The sequence below is a fragment of the Anopheles coustani genome, chromosome 2 (assembly GCF_943734705.1).
Source record: "Anopheles coustani chromosome 2, idAnoCousDA_361_x.2, whole genome shotgun sequence".
In the NCBI taxonomy this organism is placed as follows: domain Eukaryota; kingdom Metazoa; phylum Arthropoda; class Insecta; order Diptera; family Culicidae; genus Anopheles; species Anopheles coustani.
Window position 1 is genome coordinate 92,277,011 of NC_071289.1, and position 23,508 is coordinate 92,300,518.

General features: G+C 46.1%; 1 protein-coding gene across 1 annotated transcript in view; it reads left to right on the plus strand.

The window, feature by feature from the left end:
- The window catches only part of LOC131263718 (uncharacterized), a 119,647-nt gene extending 97,752 nt beyond the window's left edge, over positions 1-21,895 (plus strand). The window contains exons 3-10 of the mRNA XM_058265969.1: positions 3,893-4,050; positions 13,170-13,242; positions 16,199-16,366; positions 16,442-16,640; positions 20,450-20,748; positions 20,810-20,894; positions 20,952-21,233; positions 21,786-21,895. Of these exons, the coding sequence (XP_058121952.1) occupies positions 3,893-4,050; positions 13,170-13,242; positions 16,199-16,366; positions 16,442-16,640; positions 20,450-20,748; positions 20,810-20,894; positions 20,952-21,233; positions 21,786-21,895 (1,374 nt within the window). The remainder of the gene's footprint in view (positions 1-3,892; positions 4,051-13,169; positions 13,243-16,198; positions 16,367-16,441; positions 16,641-20,449; positions 20,749-20,809; positions 20,895-20,951; positions 21,234-21,785) is intronic.
- The last annotated feature ends 1,613 nt before the right edge of the window (positions 21,896-23,508 follow it).

A 23,508-nucleotide genomic window follows, 5' to 3' on the forward strand; every position in this document is an offset into this window, starting at 1 on the left:
GTTTAACGGAGAACGGCGGATGGAGAGCAAGTGACGAACTTCCTGTGTTTTATTAAGAATATCTCCCCAGAGGCTTTAACATAAACAAACCACTGAAAAACTGTATTCTATTTTGTGCGATGTGGGAAAAAAATATTCATCATTAAGAATTTCTTGATGTTTTTTGTTTGTCAAAGTAAAACACTTGATCACTTGTTTTTGTCTAAAAATTTCCATCGAACCCGACACTAATGAAGGTTATATACATTGAGGAAGATTTAAAAATAATGATTCACCTTCAGCTTGCATACTTCATTTCCATTGCACAAGGTCATTCTTACCGTTCGTTGACATCGAACCCCATTCAGCGAAGGGTAACCATACTAATAAACAAAGGAGGAATTTTCTACTTTTCACTTTCTTTTCATAAACATATCACTTATCGTAATTTTGGTTTGGATGCAGCAGAAACACAAAATTCTGCGTTTTGAACGCAACCCATTCAAACCTTGCATGTGTTAGAAATGGCCAGCATTTAATTACAAGCCTTTACAACATAAAAGGACCTCTTCGTGCCCCTCTTTCTATTTATTTTTCATCGGGGAAAACCCCCATTCGCTCCAAGCTAAAAGTACCTTTCACTTTAGACTTTTTTCGTGTTGAAAATAAAAATAAAGTACGAGACCACATGCCTTGCTCGTCAGCGAACGGTCGACCCATGGACGCCCGATAATCACTGTAATAATTTCAAAATTGAATATAATATCAAATAAAGGAGCGTCCGCGCACTTTTCACCGACCGAGCCTTTTGTTTCAGGCGAAAGTGAAGCAAAAAAGATGAGCAAAACGCATCCTTATTATGAACGTTTCGTTTCGGTCTTCCTGCACGGAGGAAATTTGTTTGCAATTTGAAAAAATAATGTTGCAACGAAAGGAAGAGAGAGAGTTTCGGTACAAAAAGAACGCCATTTTTCAAATAATTATGATGGTCGTACTGATAATGATAAGGGTCTTTTTGAGATCCGTGAAATTTAATATTTGCTCTCAAAACAGTCTTCTTGTTATGTATGGTTCGATTTAAAAAAAGGTTTTCGTGTTTTCTAATGTAATCAAAGTTCGTTGAAATATCGATAAAGTTACCACAAAAGCATTAAACTACATGTTTTTTTTTTTTAATATTTGTGTCCAAAGTTGTTCGATTCGGTTGTAATTTCCCTGCGAAATGGAAAACTGATCATCAATCAGCACAAACGATAATGTTGCAATAAGCATCTCACTATGATTTGAACATTTAATTCCCTCGGGCTTTCCTATAATGCGTGGAAATGTTCTTCCATTAGTGCATACCTTAATAGAGGAGGAAAAAGCTTGCCGACTTAATTTTCACTTCTTTCAACTACCGCTTGCCCCTGGGGCGTTCTAGCATTAACTAGTGTGCAATATATCTCAACCATTGATAGTCGTTGCCGTTGTGAAAAAGCGACCGCAATGCTCGCGCATTATCACCTCGCGAAATGTGCCGCAAGCGAAAGAAGAGAAGCCTATTAGCTGTTGCACCATCCTTTGCTAAAGATTGCGGATCCGCAAAAGGATCCCTTCACCCGACGGTGGAAGATGGCTTATGTTCAGCTTATCCTTTACCTCAAGCGAGGCCTAGATACGCAATAGGGTTATCTTCTCGGCAACGAGGGGTAAGCAACTGATCTTGTGATCCAGCTGATTTCACCAAGCTGAGCTGTGTTCACATACCCGTTTTTATAAACGCAATGTTCTACCATCGGGCGGTTCGGTTGCAATGCTGACTTATGTATCTCATCTTTCGCAACACACTGCCACAACAACGGTAACAATAAATTGGCCCAAGCAACTCAACAACGCATCTCGTTTCCCCCCTTGGCGTGGAGTTGGAGTCTCTCGCTCTTTCCCAACCCTTACGCATATCGCCCGCAACCCCTTCTAAACGGCTTTGACGCCGTGTCGGTTGCAGGAACGTTTTGCTTTTGAACTTTTGAGAGCCAGTTCTAGTTCAAAAGATTGACTTTCCGGCCGTATCTTGGAGTAGAACTCCCCGCGAAACCAAGAAGGGAAATAAAGGTGCCAACCGAGCTGGTGTGTGGGCAAAGGGTCAGCTGGGAAGTGAACGTAAGTCAGCTGATTCTGGCATCGATCTTTTCCCTCCTTCTTTCTCTCCTTCTCTCCATGACTGGTGTGGTTGTGTGTTCGTCATTAAGCAACGGTTGGTAGACTAATTTCGTTTAGCCGCGAAACGCGATGCCGGAGTCGGCTCCATGATAGTGAAGGGAAGATAAAAATTAGATCGCCATACGGCGCCTTATGTTCGGGCGCCTGTTGAGGTTCTTTTTTTTCTGCTGCCTCTCGCTTTCGCAACACAAAGCCACACCGGACGGGGGGTACAATCGGGCGGACGATTAGATAGGCGACCTCAGGAGACGAAGGTGTCTCAACGCCGATGCTGGCGATACGGCAGAACAAACGAACCGAAATCGTGTACTCGGTGGTGTAAATGTGCGAACTAGTTTCCAGCACGAGACACATTGCAAGATATTCGAAAGGGAGGCAACAGCATGGGGTGGCATTAGCATAGCGTTTTAGGGAGGCTAAATTGGATCGAATGTGCTAGCTTTTTAAATTAGTTGAGCATTTAAGAAACAGTTTCAGAAACGCATAAGCAACGATCGTAGCCGTCTTGTTTGACGAAAATGAAACAACATGTGTTGTAGTAATTTGTAAGCACTTTATCACGTTGACTGCCATGTCACCCAAAGTGGGTGACAGCAAAACTCAGTTCTAAAAAGTTTTTGACCCATAAATAAATTAAAATGCAACATGAAAATTATAGTAATATTTTATATCAATTCTTTGGGAAGCAAAGTTTTTGTTTAGCCTTAAAGAATAGTTGGTTTAGTAAATGTTATAAACAAATTTTATTAAAATAGATTGTACTAAAAAAATGTGCTAAAAACGCTTGGCAGTCAACGTGTTATAAAACACTTACCTAAGAAGATGAGAACGTATGTTATCATCGTTTGGTTGATAAATCTTGGTGATGAGTTGAAACCATTTTATAAAATCCTTCGTATACTATGTTCATAATGAATCGGTTTTGTGGATTACAAGGTCTTAGTCTAAAGGAAATGGGTATTACTTTACCGTTCAACACATTTGACGAAGTAATTTTAAAGCCCTTCCTTACCTTGAAGTAAATGGAATCGTAAAATCACCGACGTGCCTCGTAATTGGTCCGATGCTCGTCCATTCATCTGGCGTCCTCGAAGATGCGCGCCATCCGAAGACGCTTCGAGTGTGTGTTTTCCCTGCCGCAACCACGTGCGATGATGGATTCACCCTCCATTTAAAGTAAAATTCAATCAGACCCGCGTGTGTGCGGTCCGTTGGAAAAGGGAGGACGGTGAAGACAATCTCCCGAAAATGAGTTGCCATCGGTTTGCCCAACCAATGAATGAATGGGAACGGTTTCGCGCAAACCGTTCGCGGTGACATTCGCCTGTCAGCTGTGACGTGCGCTGTCAAAAGGGACACGTGTCCTTCGATTAGTGTTACGATTCCGAACGATCGGTTCGATCGGTTTCGGAATCGATCAGTCGCACGAGCGAGTGAACGAAGGGAGACGAACGGAAGCTCAAGGGCTTTGGAGCAGGGCCTTCGACAACCGGTCACTTTTCCCACTCGGGTTTCACTGACCCCAAAGATTCTTCTGATCGATCGTTCATGTGGTAAAATAATTAATCATTATCAATCAGTTGCATTAAACAGGAACACTTTCAACAGTACGGAACATCTTTAGGAATCGGATGAAAGTCCGTGAACTTTGCATGATAAATTTCTTTCACACTCATCATTCTGGTGTTTTTTTCTTTCTTTCCTCGTACAGGAACACATTCAGGAAGTGCTGGATAAATGGACACAGATCGACGACGAAATCTGGGCCAAAGTGATCGTCTTCGAGCGGAATCGGCGGGTGGCCAAGGCGTACGCCCGCGCACCGGTCCTGACGATCAACGGTTCCGACGATGGATTTGATGGAATGAGGTAAGTATTTGTGGTACATAAGTTTGGTGTGGCTTTGGTCGGAGTGTCGGACTGTCAAGGCAAGAATTGAAGCAAAATATCTCGGCGCACTTTATTACCTCATTCTTTCTCCACAAACGGAAAGGAAACTTTGAACGATTCATTTTATGCTCTTGGTAGTGCAGAGCTGATTAGACTTCGATGAATGGGAAATTAATTCGTTTGATCGGCATTACGTCACATTTCTTTTTCGATTGAATGACAGACTAAACGACCAAAAAGTGGGCTTGGGGTTTGACGATTTTGGAATGTTTAGTAATGCTTTTCAGATGCTTTGGAAATGGATTAGCTATGCGGAATTTCTCAAAACAGATGACAGCTCAATCGAAACGGCGTTTCATAAAGAATCGTTATGAAATAAACGACCGTTTAATTTTCTACTTTGCGCCGTAGGGCTAAAGGTTGCTCGGCATCAAACATGTCTGGTCGCTAGCCGGAGTTTTCCGATTTTTATCGAAAGCGGAAAATCTTATTACGACAAAATATTATCGTTGTTTTTTGTATCGGTTCAACAATAATTATGCAATCAAATTAGTAAGAAAAAAAGTTTAACGCAAGTTCGTCACTTGCCCGGCTGTTGAACTCTTCCGTTTTTGCCTCCGACGACCTTCCTTTGCGCGAGTGAAAATTCGTTTAAACTGGAACCAATGGTTGTTTTTCGAGCCGGGGAAAAAAATATATACCATTAACATCGACTCGTCTCCCAGTTTCCCCGGCCCCTCCCCTAGTCCCCTTCCTATTGCGAAAGTGAAAGTATTTTCATACGTCGGATGGAGCAGAGTGCCGTTGCTTAGAAAAGGAAAAACGCTGCACATGCCCACTTCCCCAAGCGACCGGAGAGGTATCCCTGCATCACTCCCACACACATACATATTGGCTGTAATATAATCCACCCTTGCTGGGAGAAGCGCACATGAGCACAAACAAACACGCGCCCGGACTAATGGACGATAAATGGATGTGAGCGGTAATAAAATGGTTGCTCGGGTAAAGTACTGCGGAAAAATAATAATAATAATAATAATACTCCACCAACCCCCGGACAGAGGCTCATTGCGCGCAGTTGCGCTTTCCCCGGGCATGAGTTTCTTTTAATTTTTTTTTAGTTCGGTTTCTGTTTTTCTTTACCCGCGATTGCGTAGACTTTTCGGGCGGTAATTGGACAACATTAAACGACTGCAAAACGCACACCACAAGTTTTCATTACATTTTACACGGCCGTTGTTTTTCTTTTTTGGTGTGTTTTCCCCGCGTTCGTTAGCTGCTCGCGAGCCAGTGAGGATCAGTTTTCTAAACTCATCCGTTCACATTCGAGACCTTCTGCCGCCCTCACCTTTTCCTTGATTTCCCTTTTCCCCGACGCTTAGCTTATGTAAGGCCACATAACGGCGGGGAAACAGAACCGTTCATTTATGGTTTTTAACAACCACCATCATAAAAAGAAAATCAAACCTCCCCGCCGGTCAGTGACCAGCGCTCGGTGGAGTTTAATTGAAAAAGGAATAAAGTTGTACCCCCGCAAGTCGATTGAAATGGCGTACAGCAACGTGAATCGGGTTGAACTTTTGATTGTTGAGGCTTAATTAAATTTTCCTAAGAGCTTCATCGAAACGATTGATGTTTCATGACAGTATATCGGCCAATTTTTGAACATATTTTCTTTCTCATTCATATATTTGACAAAACGAAACTGTTTGTGCAATTTTGCTGCAAATAAAATGCAACAACGACGTAGAACCGAACGAAATAAAACCTCAAGGGCAGCTGAAGCGGCGACCCTAATGTTTCCCGCCATTTTGACCGAGCCCTACGGGCACAAAATAGTTCAAACCGTGCACTGAAACTGACAAATGGTTGGTCATTTTTCAAACGCGAGTCTCCACGGTTTTTAGGGGTGGTTTGGCTGGCGTTTAAAAACCGCTGACCACGAGTGGTTCTTTTGGTCACCACTTTGTTGGAAAGGAAGTAAACTCGCGCTGTTCGTTAATAGCTCTATCAAATGCTCGGCTTAGGGTTGGGCTGGACTGTTTTATTTTTTTTTCCTTTTGGCAAGTTTATCGCTAGTGCTAAAAGGTACGATTATTTTTATCGCAAATCTACAACAACTGCGACCACAAGGTTAGGCGGTTTTTGTGCGACTCGTAATTGCATCGATGGAAACATGGGATATTTATCCGGCAACATGTTCACTACATGTTTGACGAACAACGTTGGTGTCCACGGATTTACCAAACATCCTAGAATGTGGTTTCCGTGGTTTGTGGTTACCGAATACGAACCACCCTCCGGGTTGGCGTAAATACCGTCGAATATCGGTGGACCTCAGATTTGCCTCGAGAGATTATGTACCGTTAAACGATGGAGAATTCCTCACCTCCACAAATCATCTTCGTTTGGGTTTGGTTTGTTTCCATTATGAGCAACTTTACAGAACCACGCCGCACGCCAAAGAGTCGATCGCCATTGTGTTGCCTTCTAATTGACAACATCCGCTTGGGTCTAATGATGTCGCGTGAAACATATCGTTCCCTAACCATCGACATTTTCCAACGCAACGGCGTGCATGACGCCCGCCCCCGCATCGCGCCCTGCTCATTCTGGGTCCATATGGTTTCGGCAGGGCCAGCCAGCCTTTTCCTGGCCCAGTGCTTCTTGAACTCAAGAACGCGCCAAACTGTACGCGTCTCGTGCGCTTCCGAATGCAATCAATCTTTTGTGTTTTCCAGCTGTTGTTTTTTTTTTTCACTGAACGAAGCGCGCACGAAGAATTTGCTGCTGCAGATCTGCTTCCAAGGCTGCGAACATCCATGCCGTTTCGTGTGTGGATGTGGACCAGCGCCGGTTTCGCGTTCGGCGTTCCACCAAACTGACCAAAGAGGTCGAGCGGACGACAGCTGTTAATTTGCTATTGTTCTGCGCCAGCCACCGACCGGAGAGGCCTAGAATCTGTATGGGTTTTGTTTAGCTTTTCCTAGGCTCGTGGACGCGTCACCCAAACATCAAGATTCCTATCGCATAGTTTCGTACGCTGCAGCACGAACACAGCGAGTTGCAGCAAAAAAGAAGAAAAGTTATCCACGGGGACCGTGTCAATGCGAACTAACAAGCACCCAGAAGGGCTTGAAAACCAAATGGTATACAGACCCAGGGCCTCACGCCATCTTTCTTTTTGTCAAACCGTTCAACGTTCGACATTTCAGAGCGGATCATTCGTTCGCTCGAGTGTTTTTTAAATTGTTTCCAAAACATTTTTAAGTGTATCCCGTTTTCCCGGTACAATTAGGGGCTTTAGAAACTGGCCTGTAATTTCCGCGCCCCGTTTCTCGTTTAAATCGACGACCCGCCACGTCGTGCCGGTTTCCGCGAGGGAAAAATCAATTATCCTTCCATCCTGCCTGCCTCTCTCTTTCAAGCGCATCATGTGCGCGTCATATTACCAGACTTTTCGCAAGGATGCGAAGATTTATGACGCGCATCCTTCGCTGCCCACGTTGCAAGCATTAGGGGAAGTTTCAAATGGTTTCCAAATTGGTTTGCCCCCGAGGGGTGTCCACAAATTGATTTCCACTTTTTTGGACCGAATCGTCCCTTTTTCCCTGGTTCACGTACACACACGGGTATCAGAGACGTGAAAAGGAAAACCTTGACCGATCTTGTAGTCGATCGTGTCTTGCAGGCGTTCCGTGCTTCCCGTGTATGCAAAGTTCGACTGCAAAGCCGTCGATCAACCAGCAGTGTATGTCCTGTGTGCCGGCAAGTTGCTCCCCGGCAGTATTTATGGCAACCACGAGCCAAGCCACACCTTCTGCCAGTGGCCCTGTGTAGAGATTTATGTGCTACAGCGGCAGCAAAGCGTTTGCAAAACATTCCACAGCTCCGGTCCGGTAGCGCGAGATCGACAGCCAACTAGTTCGACCGATTTCGTAGAAGGCAAGAACCAGGAAGTACTGCGTACTACGCCAGAGGGTTTTTTTTTCTGTTTGCGATCATTTCTTTTCCACTTGGAGAGCTCATCTGACCTTCCATCATTTGGCGTTCGTTCAATGTCGACTAGAGTGCCGTTAGACAGAAACCCTACGAGAAATGGGCAGATTGTTTCGGAGTGAAAATTTGCGTGAAATTTTCCCATTTTCAGTTTGCCGCAAGGAGTTCGTCAATCTGTATTTTAAATCGACACGTTCGGGAACCGTTAGGGTAAATTACTTTGTAGCAAGGTTGGGGATTTCATTGGGTTTTATCTGAAACATATGGGTCATCAAATTGTTTTCTATAAAGGCATTAAAAGAAATTCTGTAAATAAAAAGAAAAAATGATTGCAAATGATTCGCTGAGCTAATAATGTACACAACTCCTTTACGATACTTGATCGATCATTTGACGATAGAAATCTGCTAAACATATTGTTCCCACGGTGTGTCAAAAACGAGAAGATAAAACGGTGCGTATAAGACAAGCCAAGACAAGGAATAGAAGAGCGACAAATCATGTCCCGGAACTGCGACAGTGACAGCACTGCATATGTCTCTTGTGCAAATGTCACCGCCAAAAACGAACCACCTGGATGGATGGTGATGATGTCACGTTAAAAATTTGAATGCGCACACCACAAATCAAAACAAGCGACGATGTCAATGGTAGGATGTCCTATCCGGATGGTTTTTAAACGGCTAGCGCCATCTTCGCCACCCCTCTCGATTCGGTAGCCAGAAGGTCACTTCAGGCTAGCGACTTCACTTTGACATTTTTGGACATCTTTTGTACTCCTCGGGTTGAATGGAGATCTTAGGAACCTCCCCGTTTGCTGCCGGAAGCGTTCGCGTCCGAGCTATTTAGCTAATTGCAATTGTATCGAGGCATAGTTTGACGACTTTCGGAGACGAATTCCATGAACGAGGAAGCTTCCTTTACTCGACACTACCGGGCGTGGGAACGCCCAAAGAACTTCCATGTGCTTCAACAATAGTTTGTGAAGTACATCAACGGGGTGTCGCTCTTTTCGTGAGTTACAGTCCGTAAAAATGCCATCTTTGAAGCGACACGGAAAGAGACAAAGCTCATAAAACTCTAGACACACAGGATTTCCTACGAGGGTGTGATCCACGCGAAGCGTTGTATGCAGTTTCGGACTGCAGTTTATGATCCGCTGGCGTTGACGCAAGCGGAAGCCCTCCATGTTGACGCTATGATCCGCGCTCGCCGTTGTCAGCCGTAATGGTTTGAGATCCATTTGTGATTGCGACCTGGGTTGGGCTCGCGTTTTCGATTCGTTTCGGGTTCGGTTCAAAGTGTGCGCAAGTTCGCGAAGAGGTTGGCCACCGACACTGCCACTGGCGAGGGATGCGGGACCCACGATAGGCGGGGATTATTTCCTTTCCACAGCGAACGCAAGACGCAGGGCGGACTGGCGACCGCTAGCTTCTGTGGCCGCACGGAGCTGCGCAAGGTCGTCCAGTTTTTATGAGACTTTAATTTTTCCCCTCGACCAGAGAGGCATTATTATTCGCTTATGGCGTGCCGTGGCGTGGTGTGGCGTGGCGTTTTCCAGTTTGAAAACTTCAAGTCATTGCGCGGGGACTGGACGAAACCTGAACCAGAGAGCTGACCGCAAAACAATCGACGAGTTGAGACCTAAACAAAAAACGCGAACGACTCTGGGACGGTTGAGTTTGTCGACCACGGAGACGGAAGCTAAAGACGGTGGCCGAAAGGTTGGGAGTGGCCCGGGGCAAGGTCTCATATCCCCGCGTCTCTTTCCCCTTGCCCAAATGACGTGGTGCGTTTTTAATCGACTGCTTAACGAGAGCAAACGCGCCAACGACACTCCGCGAGCTGCGAACCGAGAGCGTGCGAATGAGATCGATCATCGATTTGTGTCGCGAAGGTTCCTGCTGTGTTGTGATATGATTTCACACACACAGAAACGAACAAACACACGTTTACACCGGATCTCCATCGGTGGGACAACGCCCTGATTTGAAAACCTCAGGCACCCTACTGTGTTGAGAGATTTAATGGCCGGGGACTTACAAGCAGATTGGAAATATTATGACCAAAGGCTATAACATATAGGATTAGGGTGTCTATTTTCGGATATTAGATTTTATCACATTCGTACGGAACACACCCGCTTTTAATTACTTAATCTACTTGGAATGTACCTCTGATTCGAGGTTCAGAAACCGACAAAGATTAGGGATTGCACTACCACGATTAGATATTAGTCTGATACTAATTATTCGCTACGCAGATCAAGCCCAACCCACCCACTCAGACGCCTACCATAATCCATAACATTGTAGCGGTGACAATCACTCCAACGTCCGGGATCGAGAGTGATTAGCATACGCCAATATGTCGTCCACAAAGTCAAGGTAACAACAGAAAATGGTAACTTGTAACGGCGGTTCTTGTTCGAAACAAAATTCAATCAAGAATGCAGCCACCGGTTATCTGTGTCCAGTACCATGTGCTGGCCGGACCATTCCATGCCGATCCGTGGAGTTTGCAGTTGTCCTTCAATTATTTTCTCGCTCACCTCGTGTGCAAAATGCTCGCGACCCTCTCGAGCTGATAATACTAACTAGCTTCGGTTGGAAATTGCTCCCGGAGTCCTGGAGGGAGTTCTAGAACGTCTGAACCGTATGCCAAAGGTCCATTAATTACCGGTTGCTAGATCGGCTGTTAGATGAATCTAGAACTAGGCGCTAGTCCTGGACTTCCTTTTCAAGCTGGTGGAAATTAGAAATGTAAATATTTATTTTAACATACACTCGGAAGAAAAGATCCGATTCAACGGTTTCTCTTCCGCACCAGAACGGCTATGAGTTCTACCGCCGCATCGTTGGTTCTAGGAGTTTTCTGCATAATTCCGATGTTTATACCAACCGTACGCTCTGAAGGCAGTGCCTGAATCTGCCCGGCTCAAGGCTACGCGACACGGTTTGTCCATTTCGTTTCGGTCTGCGGATTCCGATCGACCTCCGCGATGGGTGACGAAAAGGGGGCCGACCTGACCGATGGTCAGCTCACAATTGCACCCCAAAAGAGGGAGGGGCGGATCGGTCGGTGCAAACGGAATACCGTAAATTCAAATAATCATCTACCGCTTTCCGTTAGGTTTCTTCTTGTTAACATTCTCTGGGCCACCGGATTCGATCTTCGATCGAGCTGCCCAACCGATGGAGAGAAATGTCCGGAAGAAGGTGTAGGTACCCCGATCTGTGACTCATTAGCACACTTGTTACTCGGTGCATAAGTGCATCGCGACACGGACGGGCAGAGTTGGCAGGTTGGGTGATGTCGTTGGCATGGAAATGGCGTTGCATAAATTACATAAACCGTCTGAAGAGGATGCGGACGGCGATAGCGTTTATTCGTAGTGCAATCTACTAACGGTTTGTTTTTTACAATGGGTCACAATTACGAGCCAGGAGAACACAAACAATTTGTATCTGTTCTGCTGCTCCGTCTAGAACTTTGCAATAGAAAACCACGGGACTAACCTTCCCTTTCGATGGATCAGTCAAATAGTTTGGAATAAAACCGGGCGTGCTCTTAGATGTTGCGATGGAAGGAAAACATTTAGGCCAGGCCAATCGAACCCTTTCAAAAAACCCTCCCGGTTTCCTCCTTTCCCCCCCTATTGCGACCTCCACGACATTGGCAATTTGTTCCAAATGTCAGCGAAGTGTGAAACCATGTTCCGAAAATGTTCTTCGCCAGTCGCCACGTTCATCCGATGCAAAAAGAACCGCATGCGGTTATGCAAGTCACCAGACATTGGGGATTTTTGCAAGCAAACGGCAGACCCGCTTTCGGCAACAGCACTCCCTGGTGTTGGTGTTGGGTTCGTCGTCAACGCCTCCATGAAACGCCGGCGGCATCGACACACTACGAGGCGGCCTAACCCTCTTTCCTCCGATCCGATGCTGATCGTCCTAGTTCTGTCGAAATGCGGTCGAACTGGGTTCCCTCTAATCGCGCGTCGTCTTGCATACGCTGACCGAATGCTGCGTACATTACCAACACCCGTCGTGCCCGTGCAAAGTGCTCCAAAAACAGACCAAGCGCCCAACCCTTTGCCGCTCGAAGGGAACGAAAGACTTCAATGCGAGTTGAAACCACGAACCCGTTAAGGCGCCCGCTACTTGAAACCCTTTCGGTGCACCAATTTCGCGAGCAGCACTTGTGTGTATGGAAGTGTTTGTGTGTTTCTGGTTTGCGGTGAAAGTGAATTGCAAACCACAAGTAAAAAAAAAACCCTTGGAGAGGTCCAGCACGTGGCCCTCTGCGCGCACTCGATACGAATGTCGTAACGGGTTTCGAGCTACTTTCAGGAGTGATTCATGTATGCCATTCTAAGTACCGGCCAACCACACCGGGCACCAGCGGTGTGGAGCGTAAATACTTGTAAATAAAGAAACTAGACCACCGCAAATACACGCGCAAATACGAATTGCGCGATTGCACAATCACCGGTACCGTGCAGGACCTATATAGAATTGCCTTGCCCCTCGCCTTTCCATCGAAGGCGAAGGGTTTCCAGTTTCGTTTTCGGACACTCTCGACACCCTCGACATGGAACTCAACCATGGGCATTGCACGCTGTTGCGGTTGAGGTTTCAGTTGGTTGGCATCAAAACATTTCGCAAAACCGCGCTTAGAAGCGCATTCTCAATTGTTGAACAAAACATGAAACACTTTTCAACCAAATGTCCGAGACATGCTCGGATCATAAACGAAAACTGTTCTAAACGTTGCCCATTTATCGTACCAGCTCTCTCGAAGGACAGAGATCGATTGTGGGTGATGCAAAACATGCCTCCTCGGTGTGCCGACGCTCGCGAAAAGCGACATGAAACAAGTATTGAAAAGGCTATCTGTCGTACGTTGAGTGATCGGTGTCGTGCAGTATGATGCAATGCAACCCCACGGAACAGGGATTGGTAAAACTACATTTATGTGCACTCCTCTTCAAACCCATTTTGATAGGATAAATCTTCTTTTTTTTCCTGTACTGTGCTCACTTGTCTGCTCCGAACCTCTTCACTAATCAATTTGATTTTTCTCCTTCTTTTCAGAATTGGCCTTTGCGGCTTTGACAATCCGATGCGCGATCACAAAACCGAAGAAGTCAAACGGCACGTAGGACAGGTAAGACAGAAATCCTTTCACTCCAAGTGCGATCATCGCCTCTTCAACAGATGTCGGCGAGTGATGGGTCGGCGACTCCGAAATAGTTTAACGCCAAGGTTCTCAGTGTTCTTTTTCTTTGAGCTAAATGTCATGAGCAAAGTGATGTCTTCAGCGAAAGGAAGCTCCGAATCCAAAATCCGTGCTGATTTGACGAAATCTACCGCAAGCCAAGTGTCTGCCAGGGGGAGGCTTCTGCTAATAAAGTAATAACTATGGCTCACCCTAAGCGGGGGGTGGAACGCCTCCTCGGGAAGCCTTCGAACAGAAACGATCATCGACGGGCAAGTGAGCAAATACTTCCGAACATTAGAGCACGTCGGCTCATCTTCGCTTGGCGACCAGACACACGATTCATAAAGATCACCTAGATCGATCACGACCGACTGCGTACAAGCTGCACATCTTCCGTCTCGCGTCACCCTCCACCCCCAAATACACCCCGATCGAAGAAGTGGAAAGATCATTCGATGATCTTTAACGAAATATCAAGGCTACCAGCCGGCGCTGCTAGCTCCGGATGTGCTGCGGACACCTAAATTACGACCGAGGATGGTTCGCCCGTCGAGTCGGTCGGGCTTTCGGCCAAGTTCTGCCAAGTCTGCGCCGGGCACCTTTCCTCACGCCCATCGAACCTGCGTGGAAGGTCAACCGGTGCCGGACATGCCCCGGGTGCATTTCCGGACGATCGCTTTTCATCCAGCCCCCGGGGTTTTTTTTGCCTGATCCGTGATGATAAATTTCACTTTGCGATACGATACGTGCCGGAAGATTTGTGTGCAGGGCACGAACGTCAAAAGGGCTCCAAGACCAAGACTTGCTGGATATCGATCGATTTATTGTCAGTTTGTTGAATGGACCAGCTCTTTCTCCCCATAAAACCTGATCGAATCGGAATATTGAATCACGTCCCAAGCAAAATATTCAATTTGTATTGTTGTGCTTCCTAGTTGCCCTTAGATATTTAATTTGATTTTTCGAACTAATTTCTTAGTTATGTTGTTAGTAAACACGAAAAAGAAGTACGTTCTCTTTTCTTTATTTTGTATTCAATTTTTACGAATTTATCAATCTTTTCTTACACAAAAATTCCTGCACTTCAAAATACAAAATCTGAAAAATTATCTTCTCGCAAGCAACAGACATAACTCCACAGGGACACGTTGGAATGGCTCATCCATTTCAACCACGCACGTACACACTGTCACAGATGAGGCAGTTTTATGGCTAGTTTTACCGCTTCGCATTAATGTTAACAAAATATGGTAAACACAAGTTGTTCACGCTTGTTAAAGCCATCAGAAACTGACGGTACAACATTAAAGGGGTGCAAAAAAAAAACACACACACACCATGGCTTCTCGGCACGCCACCACCACCACCACCATTGTCCCCAAACAAACAAACAAACAAATGAGTACCGTGCCAGATTGTGGCAGCGAAGAAAATCTTGTAATCATCTGGTCCGGAGCTGGCGCTTCTTCACGGTGGGCCTCGCGAAGAAGTCATAAAACATTCGCACTCATAGTAAAAAAAGAAACCATCCCCCCTTCCCATCGAGAGGCGCTCTACCGCAGCCAAGAATCGGCGCGAACGTATGGACAGAATTTATGCGATTTGTCCGAACCGATGCGTCGTCCAACAAAACGGACCTTCGGGTGGCCATCGATCATTGCGGAACCCACCGTGACAACTCCCTTCTCGCTGAGCGTTCTTCTTCTTCAGAGCTTGCTCTAGAAAAGCGGACATCGGGAAGATCGCGTTCACTTTCCGCCAACTGGAGGACGGCTTAAGCGATCGTGATGAACTTGTTCGGCGACACTTACGTTGCTCGAACTTATCCTTCCGTCAACGACGGCGAAGATGATGATGATGATGATGATGGTGTTGCTTCTCGGACGCCTTTCGAGACGCAGCTGTGTGCGATCCTCTGAAGGGAAGCTGGCGAGAGGCCGTTTCAAGGCCGTCAATTGATATTTAGCGGACCGCCGGGCATTCTGAACGGTCGTTAAATTCGAACCGGAGGTTTCCTGCAGCGGGGAAGCAGCAGCAGATCACCGGTGGAGTGCCTTTTGCGCGCACATGACAATTTTAGTGCGCTTCTCTCGGTCATTATGTAGCTCCTCCACTGCGCTGGACACGAGCTGCTGAAGCCTGGTAAAGGTCTTGAAGCATGAGCAAGAGCAAGGTTAAGGGGGCTAGGGTCGCCCGAGGCTGCAAATAGCGAACCTACTTATTCGATGCTCAGATGTACGACCAGATCAATACTGTACCGATTTCTCGACCAAGCAACAGAACGCATGTTATTATTGATTGATGATTGTCGATGAAGAGAAACATGGTTCAGTCCGAGCTACTGGTTGTACACATTCCTTTTAAAAGATTCTTAGCTATTAATCACGAGCTTATCGAAAGGCATTAGTACAACAAGTCCAGTTCCTCGGGGAGATGGTGTTCGTGTGGCCTAATTGTATCACACCTCAAGCCCGATGTAAACTCTGGAGGAGGACAGAGCACAATACCTTACCTTGCAACACTTGCATATCATCGTGCAATCCGGATCCGCCAGCACAGGAGGAAACGCATCGTGATGATTGCAGATTTCCGGGTACGACGAGTAATTCGACGCCCTTTTCCAAGGCATGAGGTACCCGTACAAGGAAACCTGCCTGCCATATGGCTAATTGGAGTAATGCATGCCTGTGCGGACGCTAAAAGTATGGCTCGGATGGAGGGTGATCAATGGCATTTTACCGTGAGTGTCATAGGCACAGTGTCCGGTTTAATAATGACCGCTGTCAGATCTCTTGGGATGCAGATGACATGGAACCTCTGGCGACGTCAGCTAGTTCTGAACGCCGGCGAACTTCTTCCAGTAGATCCGGGTACTGACGACCGTCTCTTTGTCGCTTTGCAGGGTGTAAAGATCAAGATGGACGACGCAGGGAACATTCTCATCAGACGCTACTCGAAGAGCAACGTGTACGTGAAGAGCACGGCCAACCAACCGAACGAAGAGACGGCCATCGGAGCGGACATCCTCAAGCTGCCCGGCCAGGCGATAGAGAGTGAGAAGATCGTGAAGGTAAGTGTGCGCCACATGATTCAACTTTGACACCTGCTTGGTCACCTACAATTCCACCGATCCGTTCTTCAACAGCTGTTCGACATGAAGAAGTTCCAGTCCAATGTGAACCGCGAGCTGCGCCGTGCCTATCCGGACCGCAGACGGCTCGAGACGCAGTGTCTGTCGGCGATCGCGTTCGTCAAGTCGGAGAACGACATCCTGGACTGCCCGGTCTGGGTGCTGATCATCAATGTGGTTGCAATGGATATGCTGAAGAGTAAACTACCTCCCGGTAAGTACCAGAAGTACATCTCTGATAGATGTCAATGATGAAACGCGTATGTCTTTGCAATAAATGTGTCAGCTCTTTGGCGACGCTAAGAAGGACTCGCTGTCTGCAAGCGTAAGCAGATAAGAACTGTTCCATTGCTGCGAATGATTGTCAACTGATTGATGAAATTATGAGGCACTGCCTTCGTGCACAGCTTGACATTTAATGTTGCAACGAACACAGGGACGATTGGTTAAGAATTTTTTGACATTCACCTTCCCTTGATATTTTACCGCTGGAGCTGTGCACATACAACAGCTCACAAAGTTCATTGTTTGCAGCCCATAATTTAGAATGCCGCAAAAAGCGTTGAAGGGAAAGTCTCGCCGAAGAAACACTTCACAACCGCCACCAATCCCCCCGCATAGCTGGGGCCGACGCTTCCCAGACTTTCGATGACCGATAAGCTCCATCATAACGAAACAAATGTCAGTTCATTGCGCAAACTGAACGGCAAAACACTACGGCACGAGACGGCAAATTCATTTACTTACCATCCGCTCCGGTAAGACCGCCACAGTCGTGTAAAATGGTTCCATTCTGCAACGCCAGAGATGACGGTTTTGGTGGGACCGTTTTGCATACAATTGGAAACCGATCCCGAGGAGCATATTAGCTCCACAGGATCAAGTGCTCGGACCGACTGCTTCCTTTAAGGAAGCCGAACCACATCGTGCAACGAGCTGTGGAGCGTGTTGTCACTTAATTTTTATGGAAATTAGCCAGAAGTCCTGCACATTTTCCTGAAGAAAGGAAAAATGGCGATCCGCTCTCTTCGGCGCTGTTCCATTGTGTGGTCCAATTGATTGTCCCGATAGCAACAACCCGAACATCAATGGAAAGTGCATGTGCAGTTGGGTTTTGTTCGTTTATCCACCCCCCCGATCGGTGGACTGGCTCATGAAAAGTCCAGATTTAGTGCCAGCAGCGATGGTACGACGCCACAATTTGACAGACGCAACAAAGCGTACCGGCAGAAAGGAAGTGGCAAGTGGTTTTATTTTCTATGCAAATGTTTAATAACAACAAGCTGGCACACAAATTTGTATCATGCCATTTATGCACTTACAATTTCTATTATGTGCATGTTTCGGTGTGTTTGGCCTGTGTTGTTTTTGAAGAGGTAAAACGTAATATCATCCCATTCATCTGTTTTCATCAAATATGCTCAAGAAATGTTCTTCAGGATAAATAAAAGTCTACGTGAACTGAAATAGTACACATTTAAATTCAACGAAACATTCATATTGAGCCGCAGTACAGTTTTTCCTTAGAACACAACAAAGCGTGAGAGTTTATTTTCATTGACTACATTATGAAGGTATCGTGATCAAGCATGTAATAAAAGATGGTACAAATTATGATTAAAAAAAGGTATATGAGCAAGGAATTGTTCTGTTATGCCTCGTAAAGATCATCCTCTATGCTCCGCGATATGTTTTATCTATCAAAACAAAACATTTTTAAATAGTCCATTGAGACAAAGTCCATCACAAAGAGTTTTTCCGGAACACACAGAAAAACTGGGAGGAAACCCAATTCATCCCATGACCTGCATCGAGAATGGTTTCGCCCCCGACGCTAGATAACTGTACAAGAAGTTAATTTTGTCGGAACCCACCCTTCGCTAACGATCGTTGTTGTCAATTGTGTTTTCCAAGCGCGAAGGCGAACATTGCTGTTCACTGCACGGCCGGTATGTTGCGGTAAGATTTTCCCCCTGTGAAGAGGAAGTCGCAAAGAATCTCGTTCACCCAGCCCAGCAGCCGACACAATTAATTTTCGAAATGTTCTATCGCTCGGCCGATCGGACAGCTGTTGTGTCACCACCGTTGTGTTCTTGCCGGAAACCTCGAAATGCTGGAACATGCTCGGGCTGTATGGCCAGTTTTCCCATCCTCCACCAGTACAGTAGGTCAGCGAAAACTGTCGCCTAAGGGGGTGTCTTTTAACCTTTTCAACGGTTTATTAAAACAATTGCGTTATCGAGGCACGAGATTCGCGACCGAGTGGGGAAAAACCGATAGAGAAACAGAACGAAGATCGCTTGCACCACCATTCAACTTCGATGCCGGCCGGTCTGTTGTCCTCCGTTAGAAGCCGTTAGAACACAAGTTCTCAAACTGGTGAGCCGTAAGGGAAGCTGAAGCAATATTTTGTCACTGGAACAATAGCCACACGTTCCAGATATATTTTACCACCACGAATGATCTCGCCGTGTCTGTTCAAAACCCAAACAAAAAAAAAAGGGTAGAAGAAAATGCTTCCTAGGAAGAAAATCAAACATGAAAAGAACATTTAGCAGTACGCTTCCTCGCGCCGGAGGAAGATAATCGTCGGTCGCTGGGCCATTATGAATTATTGTCACGTTCGTTCGGTAGTTTCGGTTGAAACCGGCGGAAACCGCAGGAAACGGGGACGATGCCAGCGTCTTCAGCACAACACACTTACTTTACTTGCGCGCCGAGGGCGAGGGGAACGATGTTTCACAAATGGAATGTCAAACGGTGGAGAATTTTCGGTGGATTCCCAACCCAGAAGGGGTGTTTCAAGGCGGAGTTCTCGAACCACTTACCGGGTAGGGTAAATAAATCACGATCGCAATTGTTTACAGCCCATGCCACTGTTGATGCTGGTGACTTTTCCTTTGCCGTTCGGGAAAATATTAACCCGGAAAGAAGGACACACTTTGGGCTGACCTACCGACGGTCGCAAGAATTGGGTTTGTTTGACTTTGGAACTAAACCCCGCGAGCGAGTAAGCATTGACTGCCGTTTGGCTAAAGTAAATTCAGCCCATTCCTGTTGCAGAAGAAATGAGGAAAGCAAAAATCATTAATATTCAAAGCTTATTGGGTGGACACTGGTCACGGTCAGTTGAAACATGTCGTTGACTCCGCGTCAACGGAAACAAGTCTCTTCACCGAAAACAAACCTCATCCACGAAATTAACATTCTTCCATGTTTTCGTGCTAAAATACAGAAAAATGTCCCCGCCAATGAGTTATTTCGCAAATAAAACACTTGCCTACTGGAAAACATGCGGCAGCACTCGGTTTCCTGGCCCAACGAGGCATTTTTCCACGCAGGAAACGAATGAGAAAAAGATTGAAATTGTTTGCATTCCGGAATGCCGATAATATTGGAAGGAAATTAAAATGCCTTGTCATGTGCATCGGAGGTTTTTCGGGGTCCGGTTTGTCTAACGAAACATGACTCTTCACTGACCGAATGCAATGCGCAACCGTGAAATTGGAATCAAGTGGAAATGACAGAGCCCTAACCAGAGATCGACGAACTCTGTTCGGAACACTTTTTTTTACTTCTTGACAAACCTTTGACGAACGAACGAACGAACGTTAATGTGGCATAAACCGTTACTCACGTGCTGCGTAAACCTCTCTCTCAAGTTGGTCACTTTATGATCTGTTGACTGTACACATGGAGGTTCAAATGTTTACCTCCTTTTCGTGACGGTTTCAAACCTACGGTGAGTTTTTTACTGTTAATTTGTTTATCGTCAAGGGGGTCCGATTTCTGTTAAACGTTGTGATATGCTCCACAAAAACCCTCCCAAGCAATGGCGGCAAGATGAATCAGTTCACTTATTATGTAAAACATTAGGTTACGAATATAAGTATTGAACTAAAAAAAATGTCTACTGTAGGTTATAAGAAAATTTGTTGTAAGAACGACTTTACCTCATATATTTGAATCATTTATACTCGACCAGTGAACCAAACGCAACCGTAACAATAATTAATCTCGTAGCCTTTTTCCTTCCCCCTGCGCGCCTGCCGTCCTCCATCTACGGTGCAGTTCAACGTCCGGTTGACATTAAGAACCGTCCAAGAATCCCCATCCCGGACGAAGATCCGTACAGTGTGGCCGGCAACGGTGGCGGCAGCTCCGGTAGTTCCGGTTTCGGGGCCAGCGGGTCCGGTCTGGTTGCGGCGAGCCGCGAGCACTTGATCCAGCAGCCGCAACCGATGGGCGGCCAGCGGCGCAGCGAGAAACCGCCGAAACTACCTCCACGGGACAATCTGTACGCGACGCACGAAATTGGCAAGGTAGGTTCGGTGGTCCAACGCAATAAGGAGATTTTTAATTCAAGTTTTCTGATCTCTCCAGCCGGATTATGATGACATCGAGGATGAAAACCGCGTCAAGCTACAGCGAGGCAAATCAGATAAGGGCAAAGATAATAAGAAATACGGTAAGATACTAAGACACTCTGACAAACCAAAGTTCTAACATATCCTTTTCTCTTCAGATGATCCGTACTACTGTGGACTGCGGGCCCGAGTGCCGAACTTTGTGAAGTCGTCCAAGTCGGCGAAGGAGAACAACAACAACGGCCCGAACGCGGCCGTCGGTGGTGGCAGCAAGGAAACGGTGGCCTCGAAGCGCCTCTCGATCGCGCACCTGCAGCACCCGGCGTCGCTGCAGTCGCTGCACCAGCTGCACCAGATGCACCCCCATCACAACCTGATGGCCGCCCACCAGCACCACCAGCAGCTGATGTGGCACGCCCGGAGCTACGAGAGTGGCATTGGTGAATATTCCACCAACATGACTAACATCACGCTTATTCACTACCATTGCCTATAACTCGCTTGCATTCGCTTGGCTATCATTTACGATATTCACAGTTTCTGGCACTTTCTGCAACGTTAATTGTTTAAGTTTCATCTTCTATCGCAATTTTATAAATCAGTAGACCCAACTTGTTTTAAAATGCTACTGACACCAAATTTATGATCATTCCTGGCCGATCATATTTCATATGAAGACGTACTATATTTCTTTTAGTATCTTACTAGAATATCATCAGTCTTCGTTGGGATCTACTGCCTTGATCGCGTTTTATTATTCTAATCTTAATGAAACACCTTTACTAGCACTTCGTTTTGCACATCATCACAACATCTTTGATGCACTAGAAACTCTCATTCCTTGCACCTTGAATCGTCTTCCACTCACCTTCATTCTTAACCGCTTGCTAGCTAACTCGGGAAATCGAACCCCCCCCGCAAATCGGACTTCTAGAACTGAACCGAAACCCCCTCCCGACTCTCTTTCTCTCTCTCTCTCTGCTCCCTTCCAGATACGGACGTGGTCGAGTCACCCTATAGTCACATGTACGGCCGCGTACCACTGCCGACCCGGGGCTACATACCGGCTCCGAGGGCCATGTACATCGGCGAGTGGGACTAATGGGACATTGACACCCATAGACACATACACCCACACGCATCGTCAAAAGTATCAAAAAACATCTTCAACCCTGGTCAAAGCATATTATACTACTTGCTTCCCTGGGACGGAGGGGAAAGTGTGAGGAGCATGAAGAAAGAAAAACCCCCAGCCGGCGAAACACTAACGACAACATACCTTTACACCCGCATCAAGAAACGACAGCGGTGTTGCGAACGCGAAACCCAGGGAACCCAGGGAACCCAGGGACAACAATCAACAATCCTCACCGGAAGGCGCATGTTTACCCGGTTTCATTTTTTCCCCGGTGTCACTTCTTTTAACTAATATTACGATTATATATTAATATTAATAATATTACGAGTATAATATCGTGGGGCGCGTACATCGCGTGCTGGACCGAAACCATGTCCGAGCAGCATGTCTACGGTAGCATTAGGCAATTTGTAAATAATTTTCAATCTCTTCAATCTGAATTCCTCCAGCGCAACGCAAAGCGAACGTTACGAAAGCGATTCTGATGGAATACGCAAAGTCTGCGATGGGGAAATGAAGTGTTCGCACACTTTTCTGCATATTCCCTTATTTGCGGCCAAATTTAAGGCACGCCCAGGTCTTCTATAGCCCCATCCTCCCTGAAAACGACTGCTAGCCAGCCATCAACAGCCCACCAGGACGCACGCATCGCGGTAACACAATAGAATCCTCCTCGAGGAGCTACCCTCCCTCCAGTGAAACGACTGAAACCGAAAACAACAAACGACTTGCAATGAAAGAAACACGACCACTGCCTTTTACCGGTCCTCCAAACCCCCCCTTCCACGTAGTTGTAGTTTTACGAGAAAAGTGAAATTAGGATATTAGATTTAAAAAAGGGAGTGAAGCCCCGGGGAACAACCCGTTTGAAGAAACTAGGCTTACATTTTCCAGTCATAGCAATTCGTACTCTCTTTTAAATGTCCAATTTTCATCATTCCTGCTGTAAATATGACTACACATATGAATGGTTAGTAAAATGACCCCGCTAGAAGGAAACGGAAAAGCCACTCTTAGGAAAACTAACGCCTCCGATGGGGGCCTCCTTTCGGTGGTGCCTTTTCACTGTCATTTAGGCCGGCTTTCTTTTTTCTCGTTTGTTCTACTGGAGCAAAACTAGCCCTTTAATGTGTGGAAAACCCGTTCGGATTAAGTTTTAACATGATCTACACTTCTACAGTGTGGTAGGGTAAAATATGCCACCATATTGTTCTTCTTTGTATTGTGTCAATTTTTGCATAATCTCACACGGTTGGGGGTGCAACGAAAGAGATACAAGTTCTTATTTTCTTTCCGCAATGAAATCCAACCGTCGTGAAAGATAATCCCGATAGAATGCTAACAAACGGTCGAATGGATGACCAAAAACTTTGTAAACTAATCGACACACGCCAACAAATGATGATATAATACTCAACGCTAACGCACGCTCACATGTACGATTCTGCAATATTTTCGCCTTCAGACTCCGAAAAGTCACAGATGCGAAAGTAAACGGAGTGAAGTTGGGTAAATTTCTTCTCTTTTACTGCATGTGTAAGAAACAGACAATCCATGTAGGAAGAAATTTGATTTAA